The following is a 15,992-nucleotide window of genomic DNA, read 5'->3' on the forward strand; positions in this document are numbered from 1 at the left end:
GGTATATCAGTACGTGGTATCTGAAAAAAAATTGTATTTTGGTAACTTAAAACTAAAATCAATTGAATTTGGTTATATGATCATATTTCATGGTAAAAATAGTATACGAAAAATGCCAGTAAAAATTAATTGATTAAACGAATAATTCTCTAAAATATTTACAAACCGGAAAAATTGCACACTCAGCACTTATAGACACAAGTAGTTTAGGACCGATAAGTTAGAATTGAAAAGTATAGAGAAACATGCATAGTGAAATTTTTTAGTTTTTTTGTTGAACCTTACGAAACACAGTTACGTCTAGAACAGTATTTTCCAAAGGAAGAGCTATTACACTCGTAGAGTATGTCGTGAAATATTAAACCTATTTTTCAATGAGAAAAAATCAATAAAATATGAAAAAAAAAAGAAAACTATACTGTTATACTTTACCGTCAAAAGTAATAGAAAAATATTAAAAAAGAGAACAAAATTAGTGAACATGTTACGTTATAATCTCGATTCTAGATTTACACAATTTCAATATGAATCGTGTGCTTGAAGTGTATAGTAACTAATAATAATACATTGCGACGCAAGTGTTTGTGAACCGCTGGACGTTGGATGTCCAGAATAACATAGATCGGATATGTTGATTTATCATTAACGCATTATGAAAGAACGCTAATAACCGATAACTAGAAATGAAAACCCGGCGGGATGGGTCATATCATGTTTTAATTCACGTAATATTCCAAGTACTGTCGACATGTGCATTATTACGATTTCTAAAACATGATAATACTATTGATAATATACGAGTATCTTTTACCCCGGAGAACATGATATTAATCACGCAGACGCAAGTTGTATTTTTAATCTTACGTTTATAACCTCTTCTGAATTCCGGGTAACGCTAAGTTTATTAAAATTAAATTTTTTACATCTCGCGAGTCACGCGTTTTGGAAGGACACGTGCATTTTTATGTTAAATTTTTTTTTTTCACATCGGATCCGTAAATGTACTTATAACAAAAAGCCAAGACGCACGCACGCACGCACACGCACACAAACGTACAAGTATAAGAACAAGTTAAAAGCTAAAAAAAAAAAAACCACCGGCTGTGAGCGGCCGTATCACATGATGTACGACGGTTTGATTTTGTACGAGCGTTTCCATATCTCGCACAGGCACACGGTAGAGTGGAACCGGTAGAATATGGCCAGCGGCATGGACACGTGCGTGATGATGGTCCAGGCCCACAGGCCGTAGAAGTGCAGCTGTATGGGGTGCGAGTCGGCCCGGGACTTCTCTAACGTGTTGATGGCCCACATGGCCAGGTTGCTGACCAACAGGAACGTGACGATCTCCCGGCCGGGCTTCTTGCGTATCTGGTCGGGGGTGACGCACGACCGACGGGACGCGTCCAGTATGAACACCGTCTGGCAGAACGTCTGCACCAGCGACGCGGACGCGGTGATCAGCACCAGCACCGTGTTGTTCTCCTCGGTGAAGTGGCCGCTGATTATCGTGAACGTGCTGTAGATGAACGTGCCCGTCTGCGCGCCCACCAGCAGTATGTTGTCCAGCTCCAGGTTCCGCAACCCGTCGAACTTTAGCTGCCTGACCTGCGCATGCAACAGTACATCGTTGTAACGAGCGGCGCACGCGTTGGTCTGACCCCGGTTCGACCGTTCGGGTGATCATCCCCGGGTGCCCGGATCGCCCTGGACGAGATCCGCGTAACCACCCCTTTTCTTCCCACCCCCCGGCAAAAAAATCTCTGCGATCGGAGTTAAGGTTTTTCGCCCCACAACGAATCGTGACGAAACGGAACCGCTCGGTCGGACCGGAACGGAAAAAACTGATAAATATAATTTTTAACCACCGTGGACTGGATCGGAATCGTCCCGTCGAATCGGATCAGAAACGTTTTTTGACAACATTTCGACGGATTCCGGATCGTTCCGAACGCAAGCGAATACGCAATAACACATTTACCGTCACGCACAGGCCTACTCATTATTTACTTATTTTATTTGTTTTTCTACCAAGTTTGTTTCTTTTTTTTTTCAACCAACTTTTTAAAAAGACGGACGAAAAAGTTATACCTACGTAAAAATAAAAAATGTACATATTTATGTAATTCAATATTGAAATTTCGAAGGAAATAAATTATCATCCTTTTTTAAATACGGAAATAATGTTTCAAACTCTTCTTTTTTTTAACTTGCCAAATTTATATTATGAACCCCCAGTGTTTATTTTTTGCGGTGTTTTCTTCCTCTTCTGTTAAGAAAACTAACGTCAAAATCATATTTTCTTCATCATTACTTATTACACTGATAATGATAAATGTCCATGTTATGTACATTTGTATATAATACGAATTAATAGAGAAAATAAAATATGAATGTAGTTTGTAGCTGAATGCTTAATATTAAATAGTAATGAATGCGGTTGGATAGGTATGCGTCTATCACAGCTAGAGAAAAGTTTGCAGATTCTATATCGTCGCTCCAGTCCAAGACTGCAATAACTCAAAAATTGTATTAAAGAGGTATCGACGCATCAGTTCAAGACAACAATAACTCAAAAATATTCATAATTGAGTTATCTTCGTGATATTATTTGCAAAATTACGACGATTTCGATTCTACAACGCAATAACTTTTAGTTGCATTATTCATTTCTAAAGGTCGTTTATTTCATTTTAGAACCAGTAGTTTCATAATTTAAGTTATTGCTGTCTTGAACTGAGGCACAGATATGGTTGTGGACCGCGGAGTTCCGATGTATTCCGACGTAACGTAAAGTTCGTTTTCGTTCAAACGCGTTCCGATGACAGGAATTCGATTCCGTTCCGTTCCAATTAGAGATGGGCAAAAAGTTTGAAACATCGATGTTCCGATGTATCGATGTATCTATTTTTAAAACATCGATATTTAAAAATATCGATGTTTACCTTAATAAGTTTTAGAAAAAATTACCGACCTTAAAAGTTCTTTTATTCATATCTAATCCGGATCCATTCCGATTTTTAATGCTCCGAAAACAGTATTCATATACCTACGACCGTTTCGGTTAAGTTGTTCTTATGTTTTGTTTTTTAGGCATTCTTTAGGTACGTATACTTGTTTTAATTGTGTTTCAAGTTTACGAATAAACATTTTATTAAAATTATTAAATTCCACGAAGACGAATCACATATGATGATCCTGATTCTTGAAAAAAAGAAATAAATTAGTTTTAATAAAAGAAAAATCAAGCATACTTTGTGGGCACGTAATCTATGGAGAAAAAATAACACGGATAATATTTAAGTTTATACAATAAAATCGTGTGGATGATGATCACACATTTTATGAATATGGGGTCGATTAATTGTTGCGTTGTCCATATTGAGTGAAATGAAAATCATGTGTGCGTTTGTCGTAAATTAATAATGAAAAAGTAAATATGAACTATCGCACATCAAAATACACCAAAATATATATAAAAAAAAAAAAACAAGGTTGACGCTTGTTCACCTGTTCCGTGTGTCCAAACTCACAACTCGGACGAAAAATTCGATCACCGACAATTTTTTTTTTTTTTTTTTTTTGTTGATCGGAGAGCGATCGGAAGACTGGAAACGAACACGGATTAGATACATGTGAATACATATACAAAAGAACAAAAAGTTCGTGTTCCTGAGTACATGGATGCTCCGACGGAACGGACCAAGATCCTTAATACATTCCTTTCGCACGTATCCGATTCGGGCTAGTTTCTAGTACGATCCGTCGGACACAACACACGGTGCGTTCTACGGGACGTGCAACACATACATTCGACGACGAGGTGAAACCGATGCGTGCAATCGACGGCAAACACGATCCAACGTCGGAACATCAAAAACTCGGAGATAGGACCGGAGGAGGGAATGGGTGTACTACGTGTGTACCGAAGTCCTCGGAAACCAGACCGACAGGACTCGGATCGGATACGCGCATGAAAGGATCGCAATGACCGTGAACAATGCATTACAAAAGTGGTAATACGAAAAAAAAATGTATATATTTATGACGATAACGACGATAGCGAGCAGCTACCTGTATCATGCCGACGATCGTGGCCATGGTGGTCATGCCGTACAGCGACAGCTCGCACACGTTCACCTCCATAACGGCGAACGTGATGAGCTCGGGCCGGGATATGAGCACGAAGAACAGTATGAGCGAGATGATGGTGAGCACCAAGAACAGTATGCCCACGAACAGGCCCTTGTGCGCCTGCGCGCAGTCCACCGAGTAGTAGTGCGGCGACTTCCTGTAGTGGGTGATCTGCGCCAGGTTCTCGCACCGTTCCGCCTTCCGCTGTCGGTACACGTCCACGTGCACGCGGCTGATGTTCTTCCACATCACGTACAGTATGGCCGCGCATATCAGGCTGTACTCGATCGTGCACGGGAACAGGAACGGGCTAGCGTTCTGCACCAGCGACCCGATGATGTTGGTCCGGCGGCACTCGTAGATGTGATGCGGCCCCGTGTTGATGCTGCGCCGCAACCGGTCGGCCACCGCCGACATGACGGACGTGGGCGCTTGCGTGGTGGTCGTCGTCCATTTTTTGAACACTGCAACACATCGAAATGCAACGGTCGAAAACCGCCCCGTTCAAGCTGCGTACCGGACGGTTCCGTGCGAGCGATTCGCGAACGACTCGCCAACAACGTCGAATGGACGTTTTGCGACCGCGTGGTTACAATGTTGGAGACAACGTTTGTCGGTTTTCGACGCCCGGGGCACACGAGCCCTACAAACATTTCGTTAACGAATACCGTCTACCTCGTTTCTATCGCAATCTCCGAATTATTACAAACCGTTCTCGTTTGTTGGACAACCGCGATGGATTGATAACGCGTTTTCCGATCGGTTTCGAATAGAACGTGTTACGAAAAAAAAGTTTTAGCTAGTAGCAGACCGAAACGGACTTGTTGATATGGTTTTTAACCGTTGTCCAGTTGTCCACTTGAATCGAAAATCCACGCAACACACTTGGTACTTGTTGATGAGGAAAACGAACTAACTCACCGTACAAATGAAAATTATAAACACTTACGTGAAAAATGATTCGGTTGTTTGTCGACGCCGATAGAGTTATCTGCCGGATTGTAAAACGTTAGTATTTCGTGTTTCGTTTCCTGCACGAGGACGTTCAGCCAAACTGATAGGTTAGTGCCTATCATGTGCATCAACCCAAATTTCGCCAATACCCGATGTCGCGTTACTCTCATTTGTTGCTGCAACAATGACAAACACATTGTTAGCAAATCTAATGAATCGTTTTATAGAAAACATTTCGGAGTCAAATTATCATCATGAACCCATTAGATAAGCCGCAAGAATTTGATTACAAATTTTCTTTTTTTTTTTTTTTGTATAAGATATCGTTCGAATGTAATTTGAAGATGATTTGAAAATAATTGAACTTCAAAGGTGGAGAGAAGTGAAAAAAAACTGGATGCATAAACAATTTCGCTAGAGTATACCATAGATGTGCCCGATGTATGTGATTATATTTCCATGTATACAGAATATTCATTTTACTAAAAATATTAAATGCTTTGCAGTACATGGAGAATATTATTTTACTGCAACAATACATTTGAAAAAAATCTCTATGAATTCCACCAGATGATCTATATAATGTACGATTCAACTTTGAAGAACATATATAAATATATTAAAACAACAATAAATTATATTTTAAGTGAATATTGAACTTAAGAATTCAAACTGTTTTCAATTAATTGAAATTTGATTTCGGACAAGATGTATATTGTGTCCGGGCAATCAACATAATAATGTAATATTTATTTTACCCTTGTTGCATATGTACTTCTGTGTTTTTATAAAAATTAAAATGATTCAGTGTAGATCGTAAATCAGAACTTTACCTCGTCGTTTAAAAATATAAAGTACATCTGTATAAATATGAAAGCCATTCTTGTTGCCGGTGTGAGTACCAAAAGAACATTATGGCATTTGGTCGCTGGTTCGAGTTCAAAATACTGGCCGAATTCCAGTCCAGAATAAATCATACTACCTATGCCGAATGCTGAAAATCAAATGTTTGTGTCTAAACATTTACTCAATATATTTTACATATTAATTACATGTTATTATTTTTTTCATAATTAACGAAACAATCAAAAATGTATAGCCTCTAAGTAACAATTTTTTAAAACATAAATATTTAGTAGGAGTACAAAAAACAAAGATAAAGTTAAAATTACCAAGAATATGTTATGAATAATTATAATTTAGTAAATATTATTCTAAAGGATGTCTATAAATAATAAATCCGCAATGCTCTCAAGTATATATTTAATACCCATTTATTTATATTGTAATACAAAATACAGTTAGTTGTTCATCAATGCTAAATTCATGTTGAGAAAATTAAATATAAAAATATGTTACAATGTTTGGTCATGCTGAGAACCGTCACTTTTTTTACAAGATATCGGTTAGGATGCTTGTCAATGCATATTTAATGAAAATTGTGCAACATATTACGTAGAGCATCACCATAGAGTGCCAATCGCATCTATAAAATTATAACATCTAAATCAACAATATCAAATTATTGTTATTTTCGATTCACCCAAACAAATATAGATGTGCGCCCCTAAATTTACTATCCGCAGTTATCGTACTTATTTAATAAAACTTACTTAGTTAGCTTGTTAATTGCACGTACAAATACTCGTATAATACTCAATGTATGATTAAAGTTAACAACCGATATGACGTGTCTTAGTTGGCCGATATCACGCCCATTAAATAAAAAAATTTTAAATTTAAATGGATAACATCGATTCTATCCTATTAATGTTAATAATATGTTAACGTCGTTCTAAATTGTTCTTTACTCGTAAGTTGTACCGAACTATATGACGATCAGGTTAATAATATAATATGATAACCAGAAAATAAAATATAATGTTTTGTAGGCGGACCACGATAAAATAAAAACTCGTGTGACTATGTATTGCGATTGGTGGATTTAAGTAACCGATAAAAGCACATGAACAGTTACCAAATTTAATTCCTAGGTAATATAAAAATTTAAAGATTTCCAATAACATACCGACGGCACCCATTCTCAAGTAAAAACTCCCGTAATGTTGAAATGTGGAAGGCAACGGCACGTGAATCGACTGTCTGCGGTGCGTCCTCTGGTTGTTAGGATTCCAGTGGTGCGATCCGACGTCAGCAACATTCGTCCCGTCGGTGCCTTCGTCTTCGTAAAATTCCGAGTCGCTGTTATCCTCCGATCCATCTTCGGACATTGAATTGCTACCCGAATTATCTATTTTTACACATCAAAAATTATGATGGAATATTAGTGAATTCATCGCTCACGAAACGATTTTTATCACCGAACACTGTGATAACACTGTAATACTACTGTACCTAAGACCGGGTTAACCATCCAAGATAATGGGCCAAAGAAATATCCTGTTTCAGACATGTCACCGGCTGATCGAGTTCATTGCCACTAAAGTAACGCAACTCGAGACGGAACAGAATCGAAATATATCGATCTTAGAGACATATTGTCGCGTAACTCGGGATCCCGATCAAAACGGTTTAGCCGTACACCGTTCGTTTTAATGTATCTGATATACCGTTTGAACGAAACGTAACGAGGAGCGCACAATGCGACGTGGACGTGGTCAAACGAGCGAGTTATTTTAATTCGACGTGTTTAATATTAAAAACACACAACATTATGTCATGAACATGATAATAGGTCCGGGGGCATAACGTATCGAACGGTTCTCTCCGTAAACTGGAAAACGATAAATTGCGCCCAATTTATGAACTTTTACGACTGCGAATCGTCTTACGACTATTATCATTAAATTGTACATTTGGTACATTAAGAATTTTAAAAATAAGTGTTGCGCTATGGTCTTGCGTGGAAAAATTTAACGAAACATAATGCATATAATTACTTCGTAAGTAGTGCTGAATTGTTGAAAAAACGGACTACGCCGAATAATGTGGGTTTCCACAAAATTATCAATTTTTGTGACCTTCAAACAGCGATTTATTTTATTAATTGATTAGCGAGTTGTGAATAAATGTTCTTTTGAAATTAGACTATTATTATACAATAATTGTAACGGTACACTTATAACAAAAAATACTTAAAAATAATGATTATTATTATTATTTTTATATTAATATTATTTTATATCCTTTGATTTATATAATTATAGTAACATATTTTTTGTAAAAAAAAACCCCATGAATATCATGTTAAGAGCACCCGTCCATATATTTGTTTAAAATAAAATAAAATACAAAATATCTTATATTCATCGATTAAGATCGATTAATTAAGACAATTATTTTACTTTGAATTAAATGTTCGGATTACTTGATGTTTCTATTTACTTTTTACATTTGTAAATAATACTATAAATTAGCCAGTCTATATCTTCATACTAATTTTCATGTTTTAACTAGAGATTAATTTATTATAGAGTCCAAAATATATTAACGTAAAATACTTACTAAAATTATTGTTGACTGGTGTCATAGTGGGCTTGCCTTTGAGCAGCATTGCATACATATAAAAAAGAAACGCCATACTTCCAAAATAAAGATACAAGTAATAACCCTATGGATCAAGATATATATATATTAAAAACAAACGGAGTGTAAAAAATGAAAACTTAATAGATAATTTCAAATTGATACCTCGTAAAATGAATGAGGAATGTGTGTGGATATCACTTCGGACATCGGAAAAGCTATGCCCATCACAACTAGTAGTTTTCCGTACAGAGCAGACAGAGTAGTAGCTAAAGCTTGCCTGTGTGGTGGAATAAAAGAAATTCAATTGAAACCCATCATAACGATAAAATGATCAAAAGATCTTATATTCTAAAGATTAGATATTTGAATACAGCAAATAATAATAACTTAAAAAATCCAGTCAACGGCCATGCCGAGTCGAATAATGTAAACAAAATCATCTTGTTGGTTCTAAATTTAACCGATATTCGATTTAATTTTTGGTATTAAAATAGGATCCTTTTTTCAGATATTTATAATTATCAATAATATTTAAGCATTAAACAAATTAAAAATTTACTGTAAATACACTTTTACATTTTAATAGTAGTAATATTATATTTAACTAATTCACATTTTAAAATATTGAATTGAAGATGTATTTGATCATTATTTTAACTATATTATATTTCATAATATTAAATAATAAAAAAAATAATAAATTAAACTTTAATATATACTACATAATTCCTGGATAAATATCCAACGAATAATTTATTATACCAGTTACAACTTGATGGAGTAAAATAGCGTTATATTTACATTTCATAATTCTTAGAAGTAATGAATACAATTATATTATGACATGTATAGAATACATTTTATATTTTCGTTAACATGACATCAAAAATATAAATTTTCATTAATTAATTACACTACAAACTTACGCTCCCATTTTCCTCCAAGTATTGTGTAACTCTTCAATTGTCGATTCCCTTTTCATTTGATGGGGTATTTTTAATATGGAAGTATTCAGTACGGAAGACTCTTTCACTGATGGCATCCTAATTAAAATAAAACAATATGCCAGTAAATATTCTATTGTACACGAACTATAGAGTAGTTAATAAAATCAAAATTCATATACTTTATTGTTTAAGGCAATTAAAACCACAGACTATTTTTAACTGTTTCAAACAACGGGGAACGAAAAATGCATTTTTATTGTGCGCGTTAAATTATTTAAAAAAAAATTAAATTAAATTAAAATTTTATGAAATTAAGCATCAAAATAGACCTATTATAGTATCATTTTCGTTAGAAAACATTAGTTATTTAGTACCTGTTTATCAACTTATAAATATTTATTTTAATAATCCATATATAGGTACGTACCAAAATATTGGTACCTCTATTATTTTTATGAATACACCAAGTGATAAAAATAATAAAATTATTTAATTAGTGAATCATATTGATGAAATAAATATAAATTGACCAGATATAGCTGAATAAAAAATAAAAGAAACTTAAAAATGAACCTTCTAATTACAGTCTAAAAATGTAATTCAATCGGCAATTTCTTCCTTTTTTTAATTTAAAACTATTCTTATTATCACATTTAACTATTATAATATTATTAGAAGTACTCCGCGTTGCATATTGTTATTAAAAATAATTATACATTTAATTATTATCATTACGGTTTAACTATAAATATATATAAAGTACGTCTGGTGCCTGATTGAACGGAACTCAACAGTTAAACTATTTTTTATTACGGTATATACTTACTCGAACAGCACAGAATTTGGCCTTGGTGAAATATTGTCCTTGTTCGATATGAATTCGTTTGGAGGGTTCAAACTCGTGATGATTTCATTCGATGACAAAGTTGAATCATCTATCCCAGGATGATTAGGCGATTCATTGGCCCAACTTTTCATCAATAACACATTAAGCATATACGATTAATATTTTTGTTGAAAATTGTATACAAGGGCAAATAATTATAACCACCATGCTTGTAAGCATATACACGAAATTGTTAAACGATAGACTAAAAAGAATAAAACAATTCCATCGATCTTTTTATGTTTTTAGCGAATATTTTTATTGACTTTTTATTTTTCAAGTGAATTCAAAATTATATAACTTCAGTACACTTTGTCACTTTAATAACTATTCTTAAATAATAATTTTAGGTAATTTTAAAAAAATTCTCCAACCAAAAAAATCTATAAAATACATTTGTCACAGTAATGAGATATGATACCATCGGTTTTCCTAATTTTTCGAAAATAGCTAACAAATTAATCATTTATTTAAAAAAAATATTGGATTTTCTACTGCTCCCTGATTTAGGTTAAAACGGAATATTTTTACCATCCCTTCAAAGTTTTTCGAAAATTCAGCAATTTTAAAGCTAGTAAATTTAATTTGCTCATACCTAAGGAATAAAAAGCGAAATCAATATTTTACTCAAACTTTTAAGATCTTAGTAAGAAAAAATGGAATCAGTGAACAGAAGTATACGGGTCTTATAACTAGAACACTATTTCTAGTGATTCGCATAATTTTTGCTTTTAGTTTACATACGTACTAAGTAATTTCATACTCGTACATAGTAACACATTTTTGTTCATGTGTTAAACTACTCAAAAATAATGGATAAAAACAAAGGAATAGAAATAAAAGAAAGGAAAAGCGTTACGACAAAAGCGGACAAAAATGAAATGTGTCCAGTCCGTCTACTTAGCACATAAGAGTCTTAATATTGAAATTTAAATGTGACATTAATGTTTGAAAACATTTAATGACGTCCATGGACAAAACAAATACAATGCACCGGATGTATTTAGCCCGTCTACTAACCAGTTTTTATTCACTTATTATTCGTTAACGGTTAGAAAATGTACACGTCAAACAAAACACACACACGTACACGTACATTATCACAGCCATTGATCGTTTCACGAGTTGAATTCATCCGTCTGCAACCGAAATGCCGGTGTGTTCGGTATCAGTCCATACCGTTAACACCGTTCAATCGGTGTGATATTACCGTTATCGACGACGGATCGGAAAATCAGAAAAAGGATAACAAACGTCCCAACTATGGTAAAAAATCTGGGAGGGGGGGCTACGACCCTCCTACCAGAACTTAAAATAACCTATAGATTACCCCTGCTCTTGTATAGAATGTTAACGTATTTTAGATTCTGAACCAAGTTGGATTAACTGCAATGTGTTTTTTTTGTACGTGACGCTGCTGTGAGTTGAGTGTGCTGTACGCGGTAAGCCATGTATAACATGGAATATTTACGAGAGGGCTAAATCTTGGTCCGGAGGAGGGTATACCCTATGTATGTTATATTGTTGCGCCTATGGTCCCACGGCTGTGCGAAACACTCGGCGCGGTTATTGCGTTCACGCGACGAGAGTCGCACGTGATAACGCGCGCAACGGTAAACGATCAATTTAATCTAATTAACGTTGAGCAATACACCGCGCTGCACAGGACTGCGAAGAACACAGCATTACCGCGGCATTTCATCGGCATTGTGTAGCCGTGTTATCTATGATCGTGCGACGCATTATCACGTTCGCGGTCCGTTCTGCGACCGAGTTTTGAGACTTCCCACGAGAACGCCGCGCGGAATGTCCGTATTTTCGCCCACGTGGCGCGTAACCTCGACTTGCCCGGGGAATGCTGGCGCGTAAACGACGCGCGTTCCACCGCGGGCGTTTTCGATAGCCCGTCGTCGTTTATTGCTCGCGGAAAACAACACCATCGCGGTGCGTTCTGCGACGATGACGTTCTGATGGGTCTACGCCGGACGCCGACGAACGCGGTCGAACGTCAATAATCGCTTGGATCGAAATACTATTATGAATTCGGGAAAAACCAAGACTTGTTGACCAAGTCGTGTTGCGCGTTTATGTCGGAATAATACCGAACGCGTTTAGATAATTTACACGTACACGAGAGGTAGTGTCCGAAACGCGATGTCGTAAAACACGTCAACACTTATTGAATGTTGAATAAACGATCACGTTTCGGGGCAGTACACTTGGTTTGCTAACCTCGTCAACCTTAAACAGATATTAACCTCCCTAGTTTTGCCACCGCTTGCTAAAAACCAGTCATTCAGCGTATGCAACGATTGCAGTGTTATTTCTATCAAAACGTTGTGATTTCTTGAGATTCGACTGATATTTAAGTCGTGTTTTTCGGTTATTATAACTGCTTATACCGTTTCACGTTGTTGTACGACTAATTAAAATATCAAAAAAAAAAAAAAAAAAAAAAAAAAAAACACAAACATACACGTATACATAACATGCACACATGAGTAGTAGAATCAATTAGCCGCGTTTGGACGTTATCACATTAACATAATATACGGATATGATAAACCTTATAACATAACTAATGACTCGATTTATTTTACATTTTTACAACACTTAAAAATACATTTCACTTAAACATTGCATATGCTATAGTTCGCAACATGGAAATTAATCTCGAACAAATCGTGTTCATACTAATTTTTCAATCGATATGGATGTAACGATAAGTTCACTTGCAAAAGACGACAAGCTTAGAAATCGATTAAAAATATTAATAGGTCATTTTTTAAGTCATTTTAACATAACATTTTATACATGTTTATTTTATACATCATTCGATGCGTCTTAAATATGTATTTTTTTCTCGAAATAGTAACAATGATTCTTAAGGCAAATATAATTATTTGTTGTCAAGACAGAGTTATTTGTGTTTGATTTCATCATTAAATTTGTAAAAAATAAAACCAGAGAACAATTACAAGTATGTTAATATTATTTATTGATTTTCAAAAGATACGTCTACATAGTTACAAATTATAGTCTATATAACATATACTATAATATAGTATATAATAATATATATAATATAGTATAGACTATATAATTTCGTGTATCAATATCAATCCGATTATCCTGATATTATATCTTGATATCGTAAGTTATACGATATCGAAATCATACATTGAATTTATCGAAATTTCACATTTTAAATATTACCTACTTAATAATAATTAGTCATTCAAATATTTGCTTTACCAAAAAATTTACTAAAATTTACTTATTATTTGCTTTACTATTTGAAGACAAGAAAAACAACTAATAATATCCAGACAAATAAATATTATAATAGTATACATTTTATAAAAGATGAAAACTATTTTTATTAAAATAATTATAGTTGTTCAAATATTGAATGTGTTGTATCTTCAAACCCGGTAGCTTTATTTTAGAAAATCAATTCATAATTATTTTACTATTGTTTTCAATGAAAAATGATAATGTTTGTATATTTTTTTAACCAAAATTTGGTCAAATTCCTTAGTGGAAAGTAGTTTATACATACCTAATATGCTAATAAATTATTACTAGTTGAAATTTCCCCGGAACACATACAGCAAATATTATCAGCGGGCAGATAGTATTACACAATACAATACAATTCATCATATCTATTAGCTAAGATCTACAAATAAAATATTAATTTGGACATTCCGATACATCGTACGATATAAAGTAATATCGGTATTAAAAAATTTGTCACGCTATTCATATCGTATAGAATAATTACGTCATATTTCGAAGTCAAATCTATAAAAAGTATTAGCATCAAAATGAAGTTAAAAATATCTTTTATGATTGAATTATTATTAAAAAAAAATTATTTTAATTTAATTTGCGCGTACTGAAATTTAACGCGTTTTCGTTCTGAAGTGTACGCCAAACTCAATTTATCGAATTCGTCGAATTATATCGTAATAAGCCCTTAAAAAAACTAAAAATGCGTCGAAGTTTTTATCTGGGTTTTCACAATTTGAACACGATTTCATATAAATTCGATAAATTCCTTGCCCGACACGAAACCGATGACGGCTATCGCAGGGGATCGACTAACCGTTCAAAGGAGCCGTACGTGTTGCTGACAGTAACCTTTTAAAAACCGTCAGAGACGAGTTAGCGGCTGGCCACGAGTGCAGATGATCGGGAAAACGGCGATTGCGGAAACTCGGGTTAAATATTGCGTCGTTACCGTAAACAGATGCGGGGGAAAACTTTTTTTGTCATAACTGACATAAAAAATGTGAACTGCGGGAAAAAAAAATGATTTTCTCTGCCGTTCCGACTGAATAAAATCGATGAACATATTTCGCGTAAAAATCGGAATCGTTCAACAAAAAGGTGAACATTTCTAAACGAAACCGCTCTGTTTCACTTGACGTTCGATCTAAATTTTCGAACGCGTCCGAAAAACGTGTTATCATGGTGTAAAACGTAGAATTTCGTAGGTTTTTTTTTTTTTTTTAAAGCGAGACTTTTGGGTCGTGTTGGGACGCGCACATAGCGATCACACACACACACACACACACACACACACACACACCGGTCGCACGGGTGCGACATACCTACCGAACGTTTTCCTCGTCGGTCTTCGTGACGGGCGCCGTGACGGACATCGGGAAAGCTGTCGGGCGCGCGTCGGATGCACCCGCGAGAGCGACTTTATCTGCCAGACCGGTACCGGACGTTACGTTCGTACGTTTGCCGCGACCGCCGTTACGGTTGACGGCAGCGCGCGACCGAGCCGCATAGCACCTCCCGCGCGCCCGCGCAAAGACGCGTTTGTTCTCGGCTCGCGGCGACGGTTACGGGGCCCCACTCGTCGCGGCGACCGTGTTTCGATCGCGACCGTGTGCGACACACCGCGCGCTTCGGCGGCGCGCGCACTCGTCCCACGCGTATCCGACGACGACGGCGGCGGCGACAACGGGTAGAGCTGCACCGGTTAACGTGACAGCGGCAATAATGACGGACTAACAAGGACGGGTACACGGGTTCGCCGCGCGATTGCGATCGGCCTACGGACGTGCGGGCAACGAGGGACACCTCCTGCCCCGTTGCAGTCCCTGCGGGACCGCACCTGCGGCGCGCGCGGGTGCGGTTCGTGTGCGGTCCAAGCGCGCGCGTTAGCTAATAGTTTCGAAAAATCGCCGCGAACGTTGCGGCGTACGTTCGAATCGCGCACGCACGGTCCGTCCGGTACGCGGCGGTTTTTTGTCAGTTTTTTTTTATCCTCTCCGGAAACCCGGTCGGACACGACGCCGTATTGGTGTTCGTTCACGTGACGTTTTCGAACCGTTCGCGTGGTCAGCCGGGTAGGTTGAAACCCCGGTAACAGCGGTATTCGCGTGTAGGTGTTTCTACGCTGCGTCGCCGTATAAAACCCCATATGGCTTGCACGAACTATTCAAGTTCAACGGCGTCATTTCGATTTCTACTCTGGTACGATGCACCAAAAATAAAATTTACCCGATATATTATTCCATCACACCTATTAAACACCTGTAATAAGCCACTACTCATCATTT

At 36.2% G+C, this 15,992-nt stretch overlaps 1 protein-coding gene across 1 annotated transcript; it reads right to left on the reverse strand.

Moving 5' to 3' along the window:
• Nucleotides 1-19: 19 nt before the first annotated feature.
• LOC112679230 (proton channel OtopLc-like) lies at nucleotides 20-15,486 on the reverse strand. Its single transcript, XM_025548949.1, has 10 exons — nucleotides 15,034-15,486; nucleotides 10,351-10,494; nucleotides 9,504-9,620; nucleotides 8,740-8,854; nucleotides 8,554-8,659; nucleotides 7,118-7,339; nucleotides 5,922-6,082; nucleotides 5,084-5,264; nucleotides 4,075-4,598; nucleotides 20-1,608 (listed from the first exon to the last, which is right to left on the reverse strand). The coding sequence occupies exons 1-10, from the start codon at nucleotides 15,078-15,080 to the stop codon at nucleotides 1,117-1,119; spliced, it is 2,109 nt and encodes a 702-aa protein (XP_025404734.1). The 5' UTR covers nucleotides 15,081-15,486; the 3' UTR covers nucleotides 20-1,116.
• Nucleotides 15,487-15,992: the final 506 nt, after the last annotated feature.

This window comes from Sipha flava, unplaced genomic scaffold, assembly GCF_003268045.1.
Source record: "Sipha flava isolate LNK unplaced genomic scaffold, YSA_version1 0_pilon_pilon, whole genome shotgun sequence".
NCBI lineage: Eukaryota > Metazoa > Arthropoda > Insecta > Hemiptera > Aphididae > Sipha > Sipha flava.